Below are 26,536 nucleotides of genomic sequence, written 5' to 3'. Positions count from 1 at the left end.
GGTCAAGAGAGTGCAGCCCCTGTGGGGGATAGGTGGGTCAAGAGAGTGCAGCCCCTGGAGGGGATAGCTGGGTCAATTCAGTACATATGTTGCATCATCTTTTTAGATCTATTGCATCATCTTTTTGATATACCTGTTGCATCATCTTTTAGATCTATTGCATATCTTTTTTATACTGTTGCATCATCTTTTTAATACTTGTTGCATCATCTTTTTTGATACCTGTTGCATCATCTTTTTTATATCTGTTGCATCATCTTGCAAAAATAGGTTGGACTTATCTTTCTGTAAACTATCTAGTCAGCGAGCTTACCTATGCATTGTGACGTCATAAACTTGGCAGCGACGTCATGTTAGTCCTTCACAAGCCGCGATGGCTGCTTATTTTGACACAATAACACAGACTTTCACAGCGCTTGAGACTTCATGTAATAACAGTATGGTCCTATGGATTTCAGTACCAAAACTGATTTTCTACCGTTTTTCTTCCAAGAAAGTTCTGAACAGCTGAATCCTGGATCAGCCTAGATGTTATTTCACTGGATTATTTAATGAATATTACTCTACTGAGTTACCTGGTTACATGGTAAGTTTTAACAAACTTTTCTTTATACATTTTCTATGAAGGTCATCTTTGTATTTATTCATTATTACTGTGTTATATACCTTATGTTTAGAACATTCATATAAACACTGCCATTGTTTACCCTGAAATACACTAGGACACTAAAAGATCCTCAAAATGTTGATAAATCTTTTTTGCATGAGTTATGATCATATTGTCTCACATTCCTTTTATTGGATCAGTATTCTAAATATTCTTATGAGGAGACTCCTAGCATATCTTATAAAATACTGATACATGCTTTTAAAACAACTAAAGTGATATTCTCAGTTGTTATTTCTAATATTTCTATGAATCTTTAATCACAGTGACCAAAAGAAGGATATGGAGATAATCAATCAGATCATATTATGCCAATGAATCTTTTGTCTCAAATCTTTTTTAATGAAATATACAGAATCTTTTGCCTTATTTGTCACTCATATTTTTACATTCTGGTGCAACAGTGGCCCAATGAAAGTGGGAAAAACTCAGTCTGAGCATCTCTGTAAATCTATAAACATGTGTGCCCCCCCTTTTTTTTTTTTAAACCTTCATGTATATACATGTATGTATTTTATTTAGTCAGTGATTTCAAACATCAACATGTAAAATATATATTGAGTACTTTAAAAGTGAATATGCATGATTTGTACACCCTGAATATTCTGACATACTAATGGTGACATCAGTTAAAAGAGTAATTAGTTATGTAAAATTCAGTTTATATGAATGTAAATGGGGTATTTATTCTCAGTTCATGTAAGGTATAATTTGCATGTAACCCAGAGTGTATTTAATATTACTATGATGGGTCATTCTGTGATTGAATTTAAATCAGAAAAAATGTTTACTAAATTTTGGTAAAATACATATGGTATCTTTTACATTTCTGTCCTGTTTGTCTGTCAATTGTTGCTTTACTTCCTTTGTAAAATGAGGTTAATTTGTGTATCACTGAATATTGTATGCTTTTTTTCAGGATCAGCTAAGATGTTGTTTCACTGGATTATTTAATTGGGCATATAATTGGATAATTCTGGTAAGTTTGTCTTTGTTTTGTTTACATTTCCTATGAAGGTCATCTTTGCATTTAACCATGATTATATGGTTTAATTTAATTACTGTGTAATTCTTATGTGATCTAATATCTCTAACATTCATATAAGCACAGTCTTATTTTGTCTAAAATATACTAAGGAAACTTCATATTGTTAATAAGTCCTTTTGCATAAATTATGATATAATGTCATAATTCATTATGTCTGTTACCCATGGAATTCAGACTTACTAAATTGTGATCTATAAGGAATGTAATAAAAGAAAAAGTAAGAATCTACAAAAGGTTTATCCTTGTTTTGATTCTAAATATGTGGTATATATGGCATACATATATTTTCATTTTCACTTTTGTTTCTTGGTAATGAGCTTTTCAAAAAATGTAGGACTACATGTTGTATATGCTAATATCTTTTTGTATGCTGTACTGACAGGTATTAAACAAAATTGAATATGCTGTTAAGAGAAAGTCTGTTAGTGTCTAAAAATTACACTGATAATCATTTTGTATTTGTGATATTAATACAGTAACTGTGCTTCTTTTGTTATCTAAAGATAACATGATGAACTATTTTCATGAACTTTTTGGCACTGTATTTAAACATGCAATGTTTCATGCAGTTCCTTGTCATATTAACAAAATGATTATATTTTCTACAGTCCTCAACCTGGAAGATATGTTTTATTCCTAACCATCTATAATCCATTCTCTATGAAGTTCAGCCTGTCTGCCCAAATTCCTTTGGAAATACATAGTTAGTCAACCAACATAGAAACAATCAAACTTGAAGGTAAAGTTTCAATGAGATATCATTTTAATTTATTTAATTCTGTTTTATTTAAATGTTTATATTTTAAAATGGATAAAAAAAAATGGATAAAAAACATCTGATAATGGAAATCAATATCATAAAGATAGTAAGTTTTTTAGTGTCTAAATAATTAATCTGATAATCATTTTATTTATGATATTAATACAGTAGTTGTGCTTGTTTATTATCTATAGATAACATGATGAACTTTTCTCATCTGGAGTTAATGTTAAAAACAATTTTTTGAGATTAAAATCAAATATTTTCATGATCTTTTATGGCATTGTACATGTTGTATTTAAACATGCATTGTTTCATGCAGTACTCTGTCATATTAACAAAATGGTTTTATTTCTACAGTCCTCAACATGGAAGATTAATGTTTTTTTTGTTCAAATATTTTCAACCATCTATAATCCATTCTCTATGAAGTTCAGCCTGTAATCTGCTGGTCTTCCTTTGGAAATACACAGTTAGTCAATCAACATAGAAACACACAAACTTGAAGGTAAAGTTTCAATGAGATACAATTGTAATTTTTATTTATTTATTTATTTATTTATTTACATATGCATTTTTATATTTTTGAATTGATAAGTAAATGATATATGATTTTTTTTTAAATAAAGAGGGCTTGGTGGTCATGGTCATGTTTAAACTCTATTGATATCCTTTAGAAGAAGAAGAAAAGGCATAAAAATTCATGATCAAATTTTTAAAACTAAAATGTATGAAATTTTTCTTTGCCAAATGATAGTTAACAGCTGAAGATAGCATATTTATAGAATAAGTTAAATATGGCTAATTTGTTAACCCCCAGCTTCCTTAATAGCATAATTGGTAAAGATAGGAAGTTTTGACTTCAATTGCTGATGAATTCTGAATTTTCCATTTAATATTAACATTCTATCAAAGAGAAAGAATACTATAATGTGGCTCATTAGGATGACCAGAAAAGAAATCTTAATGACCCTCTTGACTATGTATAAAGATTGTAACCTTATAACTGATGTAAGATGATCTGATTGTGTGGAAATAAAATTTCCTGGTGTTTCTACTACCCAAGATCTTCTTATGAGTGTATGGGACTGCTGTAAACCTTCTCCTGTTTATAAAAATAATACCTTGGAGCATGACACTTTATTCATAAAAGGTACTTTCAATATCATTTCTATGAGTTTGTGTTCTTTCTTTTTAATAATCTAGTGTTATATCTCCTTTAACCTCATTAATATGTATGCTTCCAACATCTTAGATCTGTCTGTATAGTTTCTTCAGCTCTTTGAACACAAATACCCTGATTCAATCTTTTGAGGTAAACATCATAGAGACATCATAGATGATTATCAGAGTGTATATATCACAATCTTGACCATAAGGTCAATTTAAATGGTCAAAGGCACAACAAATGAAAGTGAAAACTTTTCTTTTTTTTTTTTTTTATCAGAATACATAATTTTGTAATAAACAAACACTGGAAAGTTACTCTCATAATGAGCCTTAATGTCTTCCAAGAGTTCAGTTTGGACTTCCTCCATTAATCCTTGTATCTTGTAATCCTTGTATCTCCAATGGTTTTGTGGGCTAAAAATCATGTGTCTTTAACAATCTTTTTTTTCTGACAACTGTTTTCTCTTATCATCTATAAACTTGACTTCTTCTCTAGTCAAAGGTCTTTCAGGGTAATCCAAGTAATTCTCACCCTCTTTTGGTAATAAATGGTTATATTCTTCATTGGCTTCTTCTGCAATCAAGGGTCTTTCTATGTAATCTCTGACAACATTAGGATCACCCTTTTCTGGACATAATTGGTTATATTCTTCTTGAGAAATGATCTCAATAGTGCCATCTTTTTTTTTATTTTAACTGGTATACCTCTGTCTACATCTTTCTCTGAAAGAATTCTCTCTCCGAACTGAATTTTACTCATTCCTTTACTCTTTTCTTTACTAGAGGTGTTACCCATGGTTAATATGAAAAGTCAAAATCTTATGTTACAACTTGTTTTTATACCCTTTTTGTCTATATGTAGAATTCCATCAAGCTTATATTACATTACAATTTTTTTTTTTCAACTAAGACATTATTTTTTTTTTATTTTTTCAGGATTCTCTAGTGAGAGGTTATGGAAATGATCTATGTCTACTCTTAGAATGGTGAAAGACTCTCAGATTATGCAAAGACTAACAGAATATCCTCTCTTGGAACACTGAAACAAGAAAACCAAACTTAAGAGGATGGAGGATTTAAGAAGAACATAAATATGATTTCCATCGAATTTAACCAGTACGATCATAGACTGTGGTTTATACAGGATGACAAAGAAAGGACCCAGGATTGTATGTTTCACTGTCAGACACTGACTATGGATAAAGTGTAATCATTTATCAAACTGAGATCTAGTCAAATCAAGTATTGAAAATATGATTTTCTGATAGCATGAGCTCTTTAAAAACTATTTCTCACTGACCTCAAAGTATCTGAATGTGACTTTTATTTTTACCAATTCATATTGAAGACTGTTGTTATGTATGGGAATTACACATTTAAACCTTTTATTTTTCATCTAATTTTTACAACCCCCTAGAAATTACACAGATATCCAGATGCTGGATTTAATGGTATTATTTAACTTTCCTGGAATTGTAAATATATTTTGTTTGTGTATGTATCATGTTTAATTTTGAATTTAAAATTTGTCTCAATAGGACCCCCATAAAGATGTAAGTGTCCCATAATCTGTGATGCAATAATATCTTGAATATTTGTTGTCATCCCATATACTTCATACTTACTACATAAAGACTGATTGGAGGAATACACTTTGTTGTTTGGGACACTTTATCAAGGTCAAAGCATGAGATTATTGAGAAGACTACTTTGACAATAATTTGTAACTTACAAACTTCACATCATAAGTACATAAATGAAGAATGAATAGGATGAATAAGAGATTTCTTAAGAAATCTTGGATCATGTTTCTCCTGAATAAAAACCAGTTACTGAGATAACTGATATGAGTCTTGCAATAACTTCAACATTTTGTAATAAGTATAGAAAATATGATTTTCTGATAGCATGGGCTCTTTAAAAATTAATTCTCACGGACTTCAGAGTATTTAAATGTGACTTTTATTTTTTGCCAATTCATATTGAAGACAGTTGTTATGTATGAGAAGTATACATTTAAACCTTTTATTTTGCATCTTATTTCTATATCCCCCTAGAAATTACACAGATATTCAGATGCTAGATTTAATGTAATTATTACTTTCCTGGAATTGTAAATATATTGTATTTGTGTATATATGTATGTGTATTGTACCCTATTTTTAAATTTAAAACTTGAAATATGATAAAGGTCCCTTAGTATCCCACATCAAGATGCAGTTACCCAGTAATCTGTGATGCAATATCTTGAATATTTTTATCATCTCATATACTTCATGCTTACTACACATAACAGCTTATAGTAATACACATAGTTTTAAAGGACACATTTGTCAAGGTCAAAGCATGCGATTATTGAGATAACTACTTTTGAAAATAATTTGTAACCTACAAACTTCACATCATAAGTTAAGAATGAATCGGAGATTTTCTATAGATTTTAAGATCATTTTTCTTCTGGGTAAAAGTCAGTTGGTAAGATTACTAATATGAGCTTTGTAATGTTGAAACTTTAACATTTTGTTATAACCTAGAGACTTTATATCTGTTATATTGGGTGACATGGCATATTCTTTGGAAAGAATTGGAAATGTAAATCAAATGCACAACAAGGATGTTTAAAGACTATTACTATGTAATACCTAAGAATTCTGTAAAAAATCTTATTATCACTGCATAGATAAAGACTGGTTGGAATAATATAAGTTTTGAACTAAGGTCAAGGGGAAAAACCCATTCATAAATAGATCTGCATGGGGAAGACTCCTCTAGATCTTCATTCAAAAGTAAAGAAAGTATTTTTTTTAAGTTTGAAAGATTGAATGGCAGCATATCATTTGCTTATGAATTTAAAATGAATCCAAACATATACATCTTTAGATGATAACTGTAGAATTTTTTCAATTCCTGGACTTTCTGTCTTGATATTTTCCTTTATTTTCTGTAAAATTTAATGATTGTCTTTTTTAGTTTAGTTGCATTAGTTTCTTTTTGGCATGTAAAAATGACATCATCCAATTTGAAAGAAGTTCATCTACATTTTATATTTAGGAGAGAATTTTTCATCAAAGGTTTCATTTTTGTTTATATGGAATGCTAAGTTCTGTTGATTTCCCTTTTTCCTACTAAAGACATACCAGTAGAGTAGTAAATGTACATGATGTGTCAGCAAAGCATGCGGAAACCTGATGACTTTATCATTTCTGATTAAATCAAATTATGAGTTTCATCTTTGTTACATTGTAATAATTCCTAAATAGGACACACACCAGAAACTCTTAAAATGATCTCTACTGTTTTAACTGAGCATCAGGCTTTAACAGTACATAACTATTCCAAATGATTTTTGGACGCTTTTGTATCAAAAAGACAAAACAGTTGGTTCACAGATGTTCCAAAGAAAAACAGCCACAAAGAAATGATTTGTTATGTTCTTTGATTGATTCATGTAAAATATATTTTAAAAAGTATACTCTAACATTTATCTTTTGCATAAATAACTTTTTGTGGAGAATTTTTCATAACTTTAAAAAAGTAGTCTTATTGTGTAATATGGTTAGCTTAAAATCTTGTAGACTTTAAAGTTTTACATGACCTGTCACACATCTTACATGTGTAACCATTTCATTTCAGGGTATTCAGCATATATTGTGGTTTTCTCTTAAATTTATTTGCTTATGTAATCAATAATTTGAGAATACTCAAATTAGGAAATGTAAGAGAGAATAGGCAAGAAAATCAGGGTTAAAAAATGTTTTTACTACAAAGGGGTTAATCTATTATTTAATATATAAGTACATTCAGTCTATACATTTCATTTGGGTATGAAATAAACTTACATTTGAGCATTTTAAGACAATTGTAAATATTACTTTAATCTGTTTTTAAAAAAAAAAAATGACGAGATTCACTGTCAGCATGTTATTTCCTATAAAATAAAAAGAAAACAAACAATTTTATTTGAGTCAGTTTTTCTTTAAATGTAAATAAGAAGCATTGGAAGTTGGGAATATTTCACAAAGTTGATTGAATATAATACTCACTAGGACAGTTGGAGTATTATGATTTTACCCTAAAGGACACCAGTTTAAATTTCAATATACAAATCATGATTAGTCATGGAGTATAAAGTTTACACTTGCCAAAAAGTAAATGGTATCTCTATTCAGGGTCAATCCAAAGGAATGAAAACAATGTTTCTTTCTATGTATCAAATTTGAAGGATTTCTTGCAATAATTTCACTGTGTTCCTGTTCTGTTTTCTTTCTATGTATGGATAACCCTAACCTGTTCAATCAGAATACAAGAAGTAAATAAATTATGTCAAATGAAGAAGGTGCACAGCAGAAATTTACATGAATTGAACAGAGAATTCTGAGTTTCCCTCAAATATGGCACCAAGTGATGTAAATTTAAAAGAAAATGTGGATCCATCTTATGATTGAGACTAGTACATATTATGAATGATGGGCATTATGACATTTAGAATGACATTACATTGATTCAATTATATGGACAGCTCTTAATCCATACAGTCAAAATGGAGGAAATATTTTTCTTTATAGGCATAAAGTAAGAAACACTCACCCAATTCATCAGAATTTTACTCTTTAAAGAAAAGGAGCCTTACTTGCTTTGTTGAGTTGACATTCCTATTTTGTCTTTGGTAGGTACACTGATGGTTTCCTTGACTATAATGGGAACTTTTTATTTAAAAGTCCTCAGATTGTCCTGATATTTTGGTTAAAATAACTGCATGACATCAAATAATTTGTTCATACAAAGAAATAAAAGATTTTCCAGGTTTCTTCTTTTTTTGGGTCAAATTAAAAATAGTGTCCAACTAATATATCCAACATATAATACAAGATAATCATCCAAGTTACACAAAGGTAAATAAATGACCTTTTTAAGGTTTTAGTCAAAAGATCAAAGTGAGAAGGATATTTAATAGTTTGGTTAATATTCATCAAACTCCATGGATAGATTAATTAAACAAGCTTCATAAATTTTGATTTTCAGGTAAAAGATTAGCACAATTTTTGCTATACCATTGTTGTCCATGAATATCTAAACAACTCTATTGATTTTTCAGGTTAAGGGTCAATGTGTTCCTACTACAGTAAAACTTCATTAATATAAGGATATCAGGGTGATTCGTTTATTTGTTAGAAATTAGTTATAAAATCTCCCACTCTTTTCTATAATATATCAGTGAATGTGCTCCTTAATTTTAAAGAATTTTACAAGCAAATCATATACTGACTTTCAATCCTTCAAAACACAATATAAATTGAATCTTGATATTAATACTTTTAGGCTTTCAGACTTATAGGATTTCAATCTTAAAAACTTTCAGACTTTTAATCTTTAAAAACATTTAATCATGAGGACTGATTATTTATCTAGTAAGTCTTGTCTTTATGTAATTAAGATCAGTCTTTAGTTATTCAAAATTTTCATATTTGTAAAACCAAATTGTGAAAGTACGGTGTTTGTGTAATCTTCTTAATGTTTGTCTAAAATTATTGGATTTTAATACTGTCAAATATAATTTGTGATGATCAAAATTTCCAACTGAATTCAAAGACAAACTGCCTGACCAATATATATTTAAAGTTTCAACACCATACACTCTTGAATATCCCTAGATATCAATACATTTATTCAGCATTAGCTATCATCCGTAAAATAACCTAAGGAACACTTTTATCGTAACTTTAAAAAACATGAAATTCCTCACGCAATTTTAAAGAATCTTTGTTATAAGGGATATTAAAGGCAAAGGATCCATAAATTTCCAAGTAGCAATATTTTAAAACTACATATCCACATTAAATTGAGGATCATTTGAAGATCCCTTTTCTTGATAACTCATGAAATTTTATGTAGTATGACTATAATGTGTAATTAATCTTGATGAAAAAAAAGGATGGTGTTAAGTTAGCCAAACCCAACATCCAAGGGAGAGGGAAGGGGGTTGAACCCTTTTGTCCAGGATACATGAATTTTAAAGGTTTAAAAAAAAATCATAAAAGTATATCAAATTTATAAGGTTAATATTTCTTAAGTTTTGTTTTTATTTAACTTTCAAATTTTCTTTTTAATAAAAACAAAACTTAAGAAATATTAACCTTATAAATTTGATATACTTTTATGATTTTTTTAAACCTTTAAAATTCATGTATCCTGGACAAAAGGGTTCAACCCCCTTCCCTCTCCCTTGGATGTTGGGTTTGGCTAACTTAACACCATCCCCTTTTTTTTTTTCATCAAGATTAATTACACATTATAGTCATACTACATAAAATTTCATGAGTTATCAAGAAAAGGGATCTTCAAATGATCCTCAATTTAATGTGGATATGTAGTTTTAAAATATTGCTACTTGGAAATTTATGGATCCTTTGCCTTTAATATCCCTTATAACAAAGATTCTTTAAAATTGCGTGAGGAATTTCATGTTTTTTAAAGTTACGATAAAAGTGTTCCTTAGGTTATTTTACGGATGATAGCTAATGCTGAATAAATGTATTGATATCTAGGGATATTCAAGAGTGTATGGTGTTGAAACTTTAAATATATATTGGTCAGGCAGTTTGTCTTTGAATTCAGTTGGAAATTTTGATCATCACAAATTATATTTGACAGTATTAAAATCCAATAATTTTAGACAAACATTAAGAAGATTACACAAACACCGTACTTTCACAATTTGGTTTTACAAATATGAAAATTTTGAATAACTAAAGACTGATCTTAATTACATAAAGACAAGACTTACTAGATAAATAATCAGTCCTCATGATTAAATGTTTTTAAAGATTAAAAGTCTGAAAGTTTTTAAGATTGAAATCCTATAAGTCTGAAAGCCTAAAAGTATTAATATCAAGATTCAATTTATATTGTGTTTTGAAGGATTGAAAGTCAGTATATGATTTGCTTGTAAAATTCTTTAAAATTAAGGAGCACATTCACTGATATATTATAGAAAAGAGTGGGATATTTTATAACTAATTTCTAACAAATAAACAAATCACCCTGATATCCTTATATTAATGAAGTTTTACTGTAGTAGGAACACATTGACCCTTAACCTGAAAAATCAATAGAGTTGTTTAGATATTCATGGACAACAATGGTATAGCAAAAATTGTGCTAATCTTTTACCTGAAAATCAAAATTTATGAAGCTTGTTTAATTAATCTATCCATGGAGTTTGATGAATATTAACCAAACTATTAAATATCCTTCTCACTTTGATCTTTTGACTAAAACCTTAAAAAGGTCATTTATTTACCTTTGTGTAACTTGGATGATTATCTTGTATTATATGTTGGATATATTAGTTGGACACTATTTTTAATTTGACCCAAAAAAGAAGAAACCTGGAAAATCTTTTATTTCTTTGTATGAACAAATTATTTGATGTCATGCAGTTATTTTAACCAAAATATCAGGACAATCTGAGGACTTTTAAATAAAAAGTTCCCATTATAGTCAAGGAAACCATCAGTGTACCTACCAAAGACAAAATAGGAATGTCAACTCAACAAAGCAAGTAAGGCTCCTTTTCTTTAAAGAGTAAAATTCTGATGAATTGGGTGAGTGTTTCTTACTTTATGCCTATAAAGAAAAATATTTCCTCCATTTTGACTGTATGGATTAAGAGCTGTCCATATAATTGAATCAATGTAATGTCATTCTAAATGTCATAATGCCCATCATTCATAATATGTACTAGTCTCAATCATAAGATGGATCCACATTTTCTTTTAAATTTACATCACTTGGTGCCATATTTGAGGGAAACTCAGAATTCTCTGTTCAATTCATGTAAATTTCTGCTGTGCACCTTCTTCATTTGACATAATTTATTTACTTCTTGTATTCTGATTGAACAGGTTAGGGTTATCCATACATAGAAAGAAAACAGAACAGGAACACAGTGAAATTATTGCAAGAAATCCTTCAAATTTGATACATAGAAAGAAACATTGTTTTCATTCCTTTGGATTGACCCTTTGGATTGACCCTGAATAGAGATACCATTTACTTTTTGGCAAGTGTAAACTTTATACTCCATGACTAATCATGATTTGTATATTGAAATTTAAACTGGTGTCCTTTAGGGTAAAATCATAATACTCCAACTGTCCTAGTGAGTATTATATTCAATCAACTTTGTGAAATATTCCCAACTTCCAATGCTTCTTATTTACATTTAAAGAAAAACTGACTCAAATAAAATTGTTTGTTTTCTTTTTATTTTATAGGAAATAACATGCTGACAGTGAATCTCGTCATTTTTTTTTTTTTAAACAGATTAAAGTAATATTTACAATTGTCTTAAAATGCTCAAATGTAAGTTTATTTCATACCCAAATGAAATGTATAGACTGAATGTACTTATATATTAAATAATAGATTAACCCCTTTGTAGTAAAAACATTTTTTAACCCTGATTTTCTTGCCTATTCTCTCTTACATTTCCTAATTTGAGTATTCTCAAATTATTGATTACATAAGCAAATAAATTTAAGAGAAAACCACAATATATGCTGAATACCCTGAAATGAAATGGTTACACATGTAAGATGTGTGACAGGTCATGTAAAACTTTAAAGTCTACAAGATTTTAAGCTAACCATATTACACAATAAGACTACTTTTTTAAAGTTATGAAAAATTCTCCACAAAAAGTTATTTATGCAAAAGATAAATGTTAGAGTATACTTTTTAAAATATATTTTACATGAATCAATCAAAGAACATAACAAATCATTTCTTTGTGGCTGTTTTTCTTTGGAACATCTGTGAACCAACTGTTTTGTCTTTTTGATACAAAAGCGTCCAAAAATCATTTGGAATAGTTATGTACTGTTAAAGCCTGATGCTCAGTTAAAACAGTAGAGATCATTTTAAGAGTTTCTGGTGTGTGTCCTATTTAGGAATTATTACAATGTAACAAAGATGAAACTCATAATTTGATTTAATCAGAAATGATAAAGTCATCAGGTTTCCGCATGCTTTGCTGACACATCATGTACATTTACTACTCTACTGGTATGTCTTTAGTAGGAAAAAGGGAAATCAACAGAACTTAGCATTCCATATAAACAAAAATGAAACCTTTGATGAAAAATTCTCTCCTAAATATAAAATGTAGATGAACTTCTTTCAAATTGGATGATGTCATTTTTACATGCCAAAAAGAAACTAATGCAACTAAACTAAAAAAGACAATCATTAAATTTTACAGAAAATAAAGGAAAATATCAAGACAGAAAGTCCAGGAATTGAAAAAATTCTACAGTTATCATCTAAAGATGTATATGTTTGGATTCATTTTAAATTCATAAGCAAATGATATGCTGCCATTCAATCTTTCAAACTTAAAAAAAAAATACTTTCTTTACTTTTGAATGAAGATCTAGAGGAGTCTTCCCCATGCAGATCTATTTATGAATGGGTTTTTCCCCTTGACCTTAGTTCAAAACTTATATTATTCCAACCAGTCTTTATCTATGCAGTGATAATAAGATTTTTTACAGAATTCTTAGGTATTACATAGTAATAGTCTTTAAACATCCTTGTTGTGCATTTGATTTACATTTCCAATTCTTTCCAAAGAATATGCCATGTCACCCAATATAACAGATATAAAGTCTCTAGGTTATAACAAAATGTTAAAGTTTCAACATTACAAAGCTCATATTAGTAATCTTACCAACTGACTTTTACCCAGAAGAAAAATGATCTTAAAATCTATAGAAAATCTCCGATTCATTCTTAACTTATGATGTGAAGTTTGTAGGTTACAAATTATTTTCAAAAGTAGTTATCTCAATAATCGCATGCTTTGACCTTGACAAATGTGTCCTTTAAAACTATGTGTATTACTATAAGCTGTTATGTGTAGTAAGCATGAAGTATATGAGATGATAAAAATATTCAAGATATTGCATCACAGATTACTGGGTAACTGCATCTTGATGTGGGATACTAAGGGACCTTTATCATATTTCAAGTTTTAAATTTAAAAATAGGGTACAATACACATACATATATACACAAATACAATATATTTACAATTCCAGGAAAGTAATAATTACATTAAATCTAGCATCTGAATATCTGTGTAATTTCTAGGGGGTTATAGAAATAAGATGCAAAATAAAAGGTTTAAATGTATACTTCTCATACATAACAACTGTCTTCAATATGAATTGGCAAAAAATAAAAGTCACATTTAAATACTCTGAAGTCCGTGAGAATTAATTTTTAAAGAGCCCATGCTATCAGAAAATCATATTTTCTATACTTATTACAAAATGTTGAAGTTATTGCAAGACTCATATCAGTTATCTCAGTAACTGGTTTTTATTCAGGAGAAACATGATCCAAGATTTCTTAAGAAATCTCTTATTCATCCTATTCATTCTTCATTTATGTACTTATGATGTGAAGTTTGTAAGTTACAAATTATTGTCAAAGTAGTCTTCTCAATAATCTCATGCTTTGACCTTGATAAAGTGTCCCAAACAACAAAGTGTATTCCTCCAATCAGTCTTTATGTAGTAAGTATGAAGTATATGGGATGACAACAAATATTCAAGATATTATTGCATCACAGATTATGGGACACTTACATCTTTATGGGGGTCCTATTGAGACAAATTTTAAATTCAAAATTAAACATGATACATACACAAACAAAATATATTTACAATTCCAGGAAAGTTAAATAATACCATTAAATCCAGCATCTGGATATCTGTGTAATTTCTAGGGGGTTGTAAAAATTAGATGAAAAATAAAAGGTTTAAATGTGTAATTCCCATACATAACAACAGTCTTCAATATGAATTGGTAAAAATAAAAGTCACATTCAGATACTTTGAGGTCCGTGAGAAATAGTTTTTAAAGAGCTCATGCTATCAGAAAATCATATTTTCAATACTTGATTTGACTAGATCTCAGTTTGATAAATGATTACACTTTATCCATAGTCAGTGTCTGACAGTGAAACATACAATCCTGGGTCCTTTCTTTGTCATCCTGTATAAACCACAGTCTATGATCGTACTGGTTAAATTCGATGGAAATCATATTTATGTTCTTCTTAAATCCTCCATCCTCTTAAGTTTGGTTTTCTTGTTTCAGTGTTCCAAGAGAGGATATTCTGTTAGTCTTTGCATAATCTGAGAGTCTTTCACCATTCTAAGAGTAGACATAGATCATTTCCATAACCTCTCACTAGAGAATCCTGAAAAAATAAAAAAAAAATATCTTAGTTGAAAAAAAAAAAAATTGTAATGTAATATAAGCTTGATGGAATTCTACATATAGACAAAAAGGGTATAAAAACAAGTTGTAACATAAGATTTTGACTTTTCATATTAACCATGGGTAACACCTCTAGTAAAGAAAAGAGTAAAGGAATGAGTAAAATTCAGTTCGGAGAGAGAATTCTTTCAGAGAAAGATGTAGACAGAGGTATACCAGTTAAAATAAAAAAAGATGGCACTATTGAGATCATTTCTCAAGAAGAATATAACCAATTATGTCCAGAAAAGGGTGATCCTAATGTTGTCAGAGATTACATAGAAAGACCCTTGATTGCAGAAGAAGCCAATGAAGAATATAACCATTTATTACCAAAAGAGGGTGAGAATTACTTGGATTACCCTGAAAGACCTTTGACTAGAGAAGAAGTCAAGTTTATAGATGATAAGAGAAAACAGTTGTCAGAAAAAAAAAAGATTGTTAAAGACACATGATTTTTAGCCCACAAAACCATTGGAGATACAAGGATTACAAGATACAAGGATTAATGGAGGAAGTCCAAACTGAACTCTTGGAAGACATTAAGGCTCATTATGAGAGTAACTTTCCAGTGTTTGTTTATTACAAAATTATGTATTCTGATAAAAAAAAAAAAAAAAGTTTTCACTTTCATTTGTTGTGCCTTTGACCATTTAAATTGACCTTATGGTCAAGATTGTGATATATACACTCTGATAATCATCTATGATGTCTCTATGATGTTTACCTCAAAAGATTGAATCAGGGTATTTGTGTTCAAAGAGCTGAAGAAACTATACAGACAGATCTAAGATGTTGGAAGCATACATATTAATGAGGTTAAAGGAGATATAACACTAGATTATTAAAAAGAAAGAACACAAACTCATAGAAATGATATTGAAAGTACCTTTTATGAATAAAGTGTCATGCTCCAAGGTATTATTTTTATAAACAGGAGAAGGTTTACAGCAGTCCCATACACTCATAAGAAGATCTTGGGTAGTAGAAACACCAGGAAATTTTATTTCCACACAATCAGATCATCTTACATCAGTTATAAGGTTACAATCTTTATACATAGTCAAGAGGGTCATTAAGATTTCTTTTCTGGTCATCCTAATGAGCCACATTATAGTATTCTTTCTCTTTGATAGAATGTTAATATTAAATGGAAAATTCAGAATTCATCAGCAATTGAAGTCAAAACTTCCTATCTTTACCAATTATGCTATTAAGGAAGCTGGGGGTTAACAAATTAGCCATATTTAACTTATTCTATAAATATGTTATCTTCAGCTGTTAACTATCATTTGGCAAAGAAAAATTTCATACATTTTAGTTTTAAAAATTTGATCATGAATTTTTATGCCTTTTCTTCTTCTTCTAAAGGATATCAATAGAGTTTAAACATGACCATGACCACCAAGCCCTCTTTATTTAAAAAAAAATCATATATCATTTACTTATCAATTCAAAAATATAAAAATGCATATGTAAATAAATAAATAAATAAATCTCATTGAAACTTTACCTTCAAGTTTGTGTGTTTCTATGTTGATTGACTAACTGTGTATTTCCAAAGGAAGAGCAGACAGTCTGAACTTCATAGAGAATTGATTACAGATGGTTAGGAACAAAACATATCTTCCATGTTGATGACTGTAGAAATAAAACCATTTTGTTAATATGACAGAGTACTGCATGAAACAATGCATGTTTAAATACAACATGTACAATGCCAAAAAAGATCATGAAAATATTTGTTTTTAATCTCAAAAAATTGTTTTTAACATTAACTCCAGATGAGAAAAGTTCATCATGTTATCTATAGATAATAAACAAGCACAACTACTGTATTAATATCATAAATAAAATGATTATCAGATTAATTATTTAGACACTAAAAAACTTACTATCTTTATGATATTGATTTCCATTATCAGATGTTTTTTATCCATTTTTTTATCCATTTTAAAATATAAACATTTAAATAAAACAGAATTAAATAAATTAAAATTACAATTGTATCTCATTGAAACTTTACCTTCAAGTTTGATTGTTTCTATGTTGGTTGACTAACTATGTATTTCCAAAGGAATTTGGGCAGACAGGCTGAACTTCATAGAGAATTTTAAGATGGTTAGGAATAAAACATATCTTCCAGGTTGATGACTGTAGAAATATATAATCATTTTGTTAATATGACAGAGTACTGCATGAAACATTGCATGTTTAAATACAACATGTACAATGCCAAAAAAGATCATGAAAATATTTGTTTTTAATCTCAAAAAATTGTTTTTAACATTAACTCCAGATGAGAAAAGTTCATCATGTTATCTATAGATAATAAACAAGCACAACTACTGTATTAATATCATAAATAAAATGATTATCAGATTAATTATTTAGACACTAAAAAACTTACTATCTTTATGATATTGATTTCCATTATCAGATGTTTTTTATCCATTTTTTTTTATCCATTTTAAAATATAAACATTTAAATAAAACAGAATTAAATAAATTAAAATGATATCTCATTGAAACTTTACCTTCAAGTTTGATTGTTTTTTATGTTGGTTGACTAACTATGTATTTCCAAAGGAATTTGGGCAGACAGGCTGAACTTCATAGAGAATGGATTATAGATGGTTAGGAATAAAACATATCTTCCAGGTTGAGGACTGTAGAAAATATAATCATTTTGTTAATATGACAAGGAACTGCATGAAACATTGCATGTTTAAATACAGTGCCAAAAAGTTCATGAAAATAGTTCATCATGTTATCTTTAGATAACAAAAGAAGCACAGTTACTGTATTAATATCACAAATACAAAATGATTATCAGTGTAATTTTTAGACACTAACAGACTTTCTCTTAACAGCATATTCAATTTTGTTTAATACCTGTCAGTACAGCATACAAAAAGATATTAGCATATACAACATGTAGTCCTACATTTTTTGAAAAGCTCATTACCAAGAAACAAAAGTGAAAATGAAAATATATGTATGCCATATATACCACATATTTAGAATCAAAACAAGGATAAACCTTTTGTAGATTCTTACTTTTTCTTTTATTACATTCCTTATAGATCACAATTTAGTAAGTCTGAATTCCATGGGTAACAGACATAATGAATTATGACATTATATCATAATTTATGCAAAAGGACTTATTAACAATATGAAGTTTCCTTAGTATATTTTAGACAAAATAAGACTGTGCTTATATGAATGTTAGAGATATTAGATCACATAAGAATTACACAGTAATTAAATTAAACCATATAATCATGGTTAAATGCAAAGATGACCTTCATAGGAAATGTAAACAAAACAAAGACAAACTTACCAGAATTATCCAATTATATGCCCAATTAAATAATCCAGTGAAACAACATCTTAGCTGATCCTGAAAAAAAGCATACAATATTCAGTGATACACAAATTAACCTCATTTTACAAAGGAAGTAAAGCAACAATTGACAGACAAACAGGACAGAAATGTAAAAGATACCATATGTATTTTACCAAAATTTAGTAAACATTTTTTCTGATTTAAATTCAATCACAGAATGACCCATCATAGTAATATTAAATACACTCTGGGTTACATGCAAATTATACCTTACATGAACTGAGAATAAATACCCCATTTACATTCATATAAACTGAATTTTACATAACTAATTACTCTTTTAACTGATGTCACCATTAGTATGTCAGAATATTCAGGGTGTACAAATCATGCATATTCACTTTTAAAGTACTCAATATATATTTTACATGTTGATGTTTGAAATCACTGACTAAATAAAATACATACATGTATATACATGAAGGTTTAAAAAAAAAGGGGGGGGGGCACACATGTTTATAGATTTACAGAGATGCTCAGACTGAGTTTTTCCCACTTTCATTGGGCCACTGTTGCACCAGAATGTAAAAATATGAGTGACAAATAAGGCAAAAGATTCTGTATATTTCATTAAAAAAGATTTGAGACAAAAGATTCATTGGCATAATATGATCTGATTGATTATCTCCATATCCTTCTTTTGGTCACTGTGATTAAAGATTCATAGAAATATTAGAAATAACAACTGAGAATATCACTTTAGTTGTTTTAAAAGCATGTATCAGTATTTTATAAGATATGCTAGGAGTCTCCTCATAAGAATATTTAGAATACTGATCCAATAAAAGGAATGTGAGACAATATGATCATAACTCATGCAAAAAAGATTTATCAACATTTTGAGGATCTTTTAGTGTCCTAGTGTATTTCAGGGTAAACAATGGCAGTGTTTATATGAATGTTCTAAACATAAGGTATATAACACAGTAATAATGAATAAATACAAAGATGACCTTCATAGAAAATGTATAAAGAAAAGTTTGTTAAAACTTACCATGTAACCAGGTAACTCAGTAGAGTAATATTCATTAAATAATCCAGTGAAATAACATCTAGGCTGATCCAGGATTCAGCTGTTCAGAACTTTCTTGGAAGAAAAACGGTAGAAAATCAGTTTTGGTACTGAAATCCATAGGACCATACTGTTATTACATGAAGTCTCAAGCGCTGTGAAAGTCTGTGTTATTGTGTCAAAATAAGCAGCCATCGCGGCTTGTGAAGGACTAACATGACGTCGCTGCCAAGTTTATGACGTCACAATGCATAGGTAAGCTCGCTGACTAGATAGTTTACAGAAAGATAAGTCCAACAAATTTTTGCAAGATGATGCAACAGGTATGATAAGATGATGCAACAGGTATCAAAAAAGATGATGCAATAGTATAAAAAGATGATGCAACAGGTATAAAAAAGATGATGCAATAGATCGTAGATGATGCAACAGCGTATATAGTATAAAAACATGATGTAAACACACCCCCGTAAAAGATGATGCAACATATGTACTGAATTGACCCAGCTATCCCCTCCAGGGGCTGCACTCTCTTGAACCCCTATCCCCCCCACAGGGGCTGCACTCCCTTGACCCACCTATCCCCCCAGGGGCTGCACTCCCTTGACCCACCTATCCCCCCAGCCCCAAAAGTGCACGAGGGGAAACGTTTATGTAAAATCTTGGAAACTAACACTTCTTATACACGGAACATGAAAATCTGTTAACAAAAGTGCTTTTAGATATTGATCCCACCCCTGACGTTTTGGGGTCTGCGATTCCTCTGCTCATTTGTTTAATGGACTTTTGAACTTGAACACCGCTCGTTATCTCCATATTTTTCACTTATCAATTACCAAAAGACAAAAGTACGAGGCGTATATATTTGAGGAGACTAAAAAAAAAATAATATTATATAATAATAAATATACAAAATAAAGAATTTACAGAAATGACTGGTTCATCATATAATCCAGTGATAAAAAATAATTTCTGATTTAATATAAATAAAAAAAAAAAAGATACTTACGGAATTAAGAATCGTCAGAAAGAAGGCTTATGATGAGTAGGTGTGAAATAGTTATTTTTGAACATACACAACTAAGTTTGCTATCATAAAATAACACGATAATTTTAGATTGGAATAGTGCTGAGAACATCTATTGAAATCTCAAAACTGATCTCTCCCAGTTTAATTGTAATATTGTAGAAAGGGTAGAGTTTTTTTTCTTTAAATATGGTTTATTTAATGCTTTCTCTCATGAAAAGTACTAAAGAATTTATTTCCCATAAGAGTGCCATTTCGTCATCGGGTACCATTAACTCTCTGAGAGTAAACAGTTAGGATAACATTAAACCGTTATGTCAGAACGGTGGAGACATTTCAGCAGTTGTTAGCACAGAACGGCCATCAGTGTTAAATAATTAATAACTTTCAGTTATATAAATCAGAGCCTTTGATATAAATCAGAACCTTTGATCACACAAACAATTCTGACGAACTTCATTGTTCTGGATATACAATATGGAAATCTACTTCAACATAGTATTCATTACTGCTGTTTTTGGCGTTACTTTTGCTAAAATAGGCAAAAATTCTAGTTGGAAGATAAAGAAAACAAATAGAACGGAACTGCCCAGTGATAAAAGAGAGCTTAGAGCTGTTCAGATTCGAGATGTGAAAAAAGAATCACCGTTGAGAAAAATCAGGTCATCGGAAGATGGATTAGAAGAAAAATACCCCCAAAATAAGGACCGTATTGAGGTCCGTCAGACCCTGGATAAACTTAACCTAACCAGTGATCTCTACAAAATTCTTCAGGAGGATTATCTGTTTTGTCCAATGTCAAGTCCATGTCTGACACGCCCACGTTTGAATTTTTCGCAGATGTTACCATACCGTCCCTGTTGTAAGGAGTGCAGCTGCACTGAAGACTGCTACAAGACGGGTACTTGCTGCGCGGACATCGAAACACCAAAATCTTCCATAGACTGTATAATACCACAATATCTTCCGTATGGAAGGTCCTTGGTCAACAATACAATTCAAATTAAAATGGTGACCATGTGTAAACACAATTTTGCTGGAAAGGACATGAAAGATTTGTGTGAGAGACCTAATGTGGGACTGAAATCAATTGACAAGTTTTTGCCGGTATTTGCTAGTGGTAATGCCTATCGGAACCGCTTCTGTGCGCTCTGTAATGACGTATCTATTTCTAATATCATACCATTTCGAGGACAAGTCGCTTGTCCCAACGCCACGGGAGTGTACGCTAGCTCTGTTTCGAATCTTTTACAATCTCTTGAAGAAGAAAGACGATGTAACCTTTTGTTTTATTTGCCACCACAAGCAATGCGTTTCGTTACTGATCTTAGATGTGATATTGGGTTTATCAGAGAATGTAATGTAACAGGGAAATGGCGTCACTATGACCCCACTGTTGAGCGTGCGTGCACATCCTATACACATATATATCGTACTATGTACAGAAATGTCCACTGTTACATGTGTAACAATGAAGATACTCCATTTATGAAGTGTTCCCATAGAGATCTTCAACCAGAAATAGGGTTTACAATGGGAGCCTTCACCGCCATGTTACAATTCTCTTCATATGTTCAGAATGAAGACATTGAAAGCCTGGACAACAATCAATGTCAACAAAACGAAATAAAAGATGTTTTAAGGGTAATATGAATTGTATTTCTTAGCATCTTTGTCACTTTTATTTGTGTTTTGTTGTGATGTTTTGTTAAAAACTAAACGAATATTATTTGGTATTCAGTTTGACCTCTGAAGTATTCCTTTTACCCCTGTTCATGGATGTTTCAGTAGAAAAATAAAAGACAAATGTAGCGATATTAGCAAAAGCATTGTTTCGATTGTAGTTTATATGCCTCTTGTCATTGTAAGAGCAGAAATTTTGTGCATTTACATGTGACTTTTGCAATCGTATCATCACGGTCTCAGCGCATCAAACACATCACAAAACAAACTTACCTTATTCCTATGGCAGGCTGTATCTTACTTTCTCAAACCTCTCTTTTGTAGAATGTGTGCGTTCGTCCCAGATGTTCCATTCCTTTCTCGTTTGACGGCAGAACAAGAACATGCTCCAAAGTGTTTGAAGATAGAATTACCGTATATGAATTATTTTTGCTTGTAACAAGCAAAGCCTCATTCCGAACAGACTTGGTACAACCGTTTATAACAGATTATCTAAGTAGTGGATCCTCTTTTCACTTGATGTACCAAAGACTTTTCGAAGTCGATTTTAAGAATTCCACAATCTCTACACACACGATATTTCACATGTTATTCAGGGGAAATGATTCATCTCAACAAATACACCATGTTCTTGGAACTGCTGAGTATCTGAAGAAAGTTTTTAGAGAAATAAAAGCTGTAATTCTTACGGGACAGGCTTACAGTGATTTCTCCAACTTAAGCACCTACTTCTTCCCTTATGACGGACAGCTCCTTCGAGAAAAAAACACCAGTAATGATGATTTAATCCCTCCCAGTGATTTCCGTGATACATTATCAAACAGAGTTTCGAGGTTATTAATTTGTCCTTTCATAACACTCGAAAACTATACCACTACTTTAAATAAGAACACTTTTGAGCTCTGTGTTTTGGAGCTGAATGTCTGCTTTGAACAGATGGAATTCAGGGAGACAAACGGTACCTACTCAGTGTGTATTGATAAATTCGTGAAAAGGATGAATGATTTATCATTAAAGAAGACGTCCACACTTTTAGACCGTGACGATGTCGAGGGGGTCCTTTCACTTGCCAGTACATGTATCTCTGTCGTGAGTCTTTTCTATGTTATAGTGACGTTCACATTGTTTAGTTCTTTAAGAACTTTTCCGGGAAAGTTGATTCTTGCGCTCTCTCTCAGCCTTTTAGTTGCCCACCTCCTGTACCAGTTTGGTTTGTTTCAAACTGACTACCCGATCGTTTGTAAAAGTCTAGGCATCTTGATTCATTTCTTCTGGCTCTCCGTCATTTACTGGATGAATGTGTCGTGTTTCCACATGGTATCTGTCTTTACTCGAACCTTTGCACAAGAGCTTAACACCAAGTCCAGATTCCTAAGCTACACAGCTTATGTTTATCTTAGCTCCTTCTTCTTTGTGATTATCAATGTGATTACCAGTCATTTCAGGAAAGCTGGACTAGGATATGGCGGTAATATTTGTTGGATTTCTAGTTCGGATATGGTTGGATACGTTTTTGCGTTACCTCTTGGCGTTGTCATATTGTCAAACTTTATTATGTTTGTAGTCGTCGTCGTTTTCTTCCACAGACGACCTAACCTCCAGGGAAGGAAAAATCGTGATCGGGACGACTTTCTAATCTTTATCAAACTGACGAGCATAACGGGGATCTCTTGGGCGTTTGGATTCCTTTTCGAATGGTTCCGCGTGAAGATTTTCTCCTATCTATTTATAGTATTTACTGGATGTCAAGGCTTGTTTTTAATGATTTCCTTCTCCTGTAATTCTCGTGTGTTAAAACTTTACTCGTCTGCTGTCAAGGGTTCAGGCAATAGATCCAACTCCTCTTCTATGTACCAACTAACACGTCCGTCTAAAGATTCAAGTCGTAACACCCATCAAACGTCCACCTCGGCGTCTCAGAGGACGTAATCTACGAAACACCATTACACTTCACATCGTACATTTGCATGTTGGGAAGAGAACTTAAGCAAAATCTTCAGAAATGAACAAAGCAAAAAAACTATATAATCCCGCCTTACTGTTTTAGCATTCATTTATACAGGAATCTACGAATATTCCATCATCACCTGCAGATGGACTTTATGTCTCTGTTTGATTCGAAAGGCAAGACGTACTGTTTCTGAATCGAAGAGAGCTACTGACAAATAAGAACAAGGATATCCACATTCTTGTTTAAAATCAATATTTCGCAAATTCTATTGTCAACACTCAGCAAATGCAGTCAAGCACTGATTGACATTTTTCATAAAAGCCTCATTTTATACAGCATTGTCTGTGGATTTTTCCATTTACATGGTCATGCATGACAAGCAACTGGAAGGCGTGACTGGTCAGTGGGAATGCCTGGTCCTCCATGGCACCTGATCCCACCTCCAATGTTTTATAAGAGGTCCGTGTAGCTCTGCTCCATATTACATGCAAGTTCAAAAGACTTTTAAGCATGATAACTGATGTATTAACTGCTGTCAATACCATTCATATAGGGCCCTAAAACTGGATTTGTTAGGCCTTAGTAAAAACAAAACAATATTTTACATAATTTAATCAATAATTTACCAATAAACAATAATTATCACAGATTGGTAAGCACGGATCAAGATTTTTTTTTTGGTTTTATTCTTAATTTAAATTGTGTTTCTCATTTGTTTATGACATGACAATAAATTTGCGATCATTTGACAAACCTGTGTTTATACAATGATAAGTAACTGCTATCTGAATTGTTATATATTTATATATTTTTATGAGTATTTATTATGTCTAATTTGTATCTTTATATATCAAATGATTTCAATTCTTTTCTCAATTTCAAGATAAAAGAAATCTTAAATATAGTATTAGTTATTCACCAATATAAACTAACAGTAATTAATCATTCTAAGTTGGAATAAAATTGTAAACATTTTAAAGAACAACTTTTTCTTTAAAAACAATAAATATATACAAAAACAATTAAAAAACATTTATTCTGGGTTAATTCAATTCTCCTGAGTTTGGCTTCATTCAAAATACTGCTGTTCTTGCATAGCTCTTGACACTGCACAACATACTGCAGTGGTTTTAAAAATCTAATAAAATTCAGTAAAAAAAATAGATGAAAAAATAGGAACCCTTCAGACAAAATTGTGAAATGTCAATTGAAATCAGGAAGGGTTTCTCTTGATGTCTGCCTTTAAAACCAAGCTGGATTATAGATTTCTTTGGTTTCTTTTCCTCAGATATGTAGAATTAAAAAAAAATGTATAAAAGTTGCTTATAAAACCCTTTTTCACATACTACTATTCAGTAAACATATCTACTTGATAAAAAAGTGATATATGAAATAAAAAATATGAACATTGATTCTAATAGCAATCTTAGTAAGATGGGCATTTAAGTACTGAACACTGAAATACAAATTGAAATTCCACCAGATATTTATTATACAAGAGCAATCTTGAAAGTTTGGCAAGAAAAAAATGAACAGTAAGTAAACTAAGATTACCCTTAAACAAAACTTAAGCCAACAAATACACAGAATTAACAATTTGAATAACAGAAATTATTTATTGATTTTATCAATAATCATATCAATTGTTGATTATGGGTCAATTCAATCAAGTGACCTTGATGCCTATGAGCACTTTAATTAATTAATGGTTTTCCATTAAAAGCTTTCCATGATAATCAACCATGGTCAGACTGGAATGATACATTGTGTGTAGTAACAAACAATAACAGTGCATTGTGGTCCTTTGTGTGGTGAGATAACAATTGATATAATACAGTGGGGGTATACCACACAGTAGTCATTAACTTCTGATACATAACAATATACATGTACTTCTGAATCAATGATTGTATTTTAATAAAGATTATTCCCTGCATTAATACAGAAGAGTTTATTAAATGACTTAATATGGACCATATAAATTCAATGTATTATAATGATTAACACATGCGTTACCAAACAAATTCAGGTTTTTATAGGTCTTGATATGAAAGGCCTCGGACTTTTCAAGATTGGGAAAAAACATTCCCTAAAAGAAAAGAGGTGGGAAAAGAACAAAACCAGTGAAGTAAGGTATAATTGAACTCCTTGGTCAAGGAAGAAGCAGAGGCCAAAAAATTACATTTAAGTAACAACTTTGGAGTAAAAAGGCATTTTCTTTTAGGTTTATGAGCAATAAGGCTTCCCTGCTTTGATTCTTTTATTATTTTTGGAACTTTAACGCAAAAAATGGGGAAAATATATCTGCTTTTTGGCTTTGGCTAGGGGGGTCGTAATTATTTTGGCTTCGCAAAGACCCTTGACTTCAAAATAACCTGTGGAATTATACTCTTTAGAGATTAGAAAATGTCATCTAATCCATGGAATTGCTGAGGGACATTTTTCAGTTCTCTGCTTTATGTACAACTCAAGCAAGAA

The 26,536-nt window shown here is 30.6% G+C and overlaps 1 protein-coding gene and 3 long non-coding RNA genes across 5 annotated transcripts; 2 read left to right on the top strand and 2 right to left on the bottom strand.

Annotated features, from left to right (window-relative positions):
- Positions 1 to 283: 283 nt before the first annotated feature.
- On the top strand, positions 284 to 7,525 carry LOC134274710 (uncharacterized). 2 transcript variants are annotated; one of them, XR_009993688.1, is made up of 4 exons: positions 284 to 586; positions 1,587 to 1,646; positions 2,324 to 2,454; positions 4,582 to 7,525. It is a non-coding gene; the product is annotated as an uncharacterized LOC134274710 (long non-coding RNA). The 2 variants fall into 2 exon arrangements; XR_009993689.1 differs by lacking the exons at positions 284 to 586; positions 1,587 to 1,646 and adding an exon at positions 2,040 to 2,097.
- A 4,463-nt stretch (positions 7,526 to 11,988) lies between these two features.
- On the bottom strand, positions 11,989 to 17,085 carry LOC134274708 (uncharacterized). The gene is made up of 3 exons (XR_009993686.1): positions 17,000 to 17,085; positions 16,487 to 16,614; positions 11,989 to 14,914 (listed from the first exon to the last, which is right to left on the bottom strand). It is a non-coding gene; the product is annotated as an uncharacterized LOC134274708 (long non-coding RNA).
- Positions 17,086 to 17,530: 445 nt separating this feature from the next.
- LOC134274709 (uncharacterized) lies at positions 17,531 to 19,679 on the bottom strand. The gene is made up of 3 exons (XR_009993687.1): positions 19,380 to 19,679; positions 18,320 to 18,379; positions 17,531 to 17,642 (listed from the first exon to the last, which is right to left on the bottom strand). It is a non-coding gene; the product is annotated as an uncharacterized LOC134274709 (long non-coding RNA).
- Positions 19,680 to 20,901: 1,222 nt separating this feature from the next.
- Positions 20,902 to 24,036, top strand: LOC134274711 (uncharacterized). The gene is made up of 2 exons (XM_062756958.1): positions 20,902 to 22,068; positions 22,432 to 24,036. Exons 1-2 carry the CDS (start codon positions 20,902 to 20,904, stop codon positions 24,034 to 24,036), a joined length of 2,772 nt encoding a protein of 923 aa, XP_062612942.1.
- Positions 24,037 to 26,536: the final 2,500 nt, after the last annotated feature.

Source organism: Saccostrea cucullata, unplaced genomic scaffold, assembly GCF_032062105.1.
Source record: "Saccostrea cucullata isolate Sc308-1 unplaced genomic scaffold, CSIRO_AGI_Scuc_v1 ctg7758, whole genome shotgun sequence".
Taxonomy (NCBI): domain Eukaryota; kingdom Metazoa; phylum Mollusca; class Bivalvia; order Ostreida; family Ostreidae; genus Saccostrea; species Saccostrea cuccullata.
The sequence above is the reverse complement of the archived record's forward strand: the minus strand, read 5'-3'. Positions and strand labels throughout refer to the sequence as shown.

Excerpts from the sequence above, each read along its gene's own strand:
- LOC134274711 (XM_062756958.1), top strand. The coding sequence starts at position 20,902 with ATGGAAATCTACTTCAACATAGTATTCATTACTGCTGTTTTTGGCGTT. Across the intron at positions 22,069-22,431 it reads AAATAAAAGATGTTTTAAGG|AATGTGTGCGTTCGTCCCAG; the intron begins GTAATATGAATT and ends TCTCTTTTGTAG.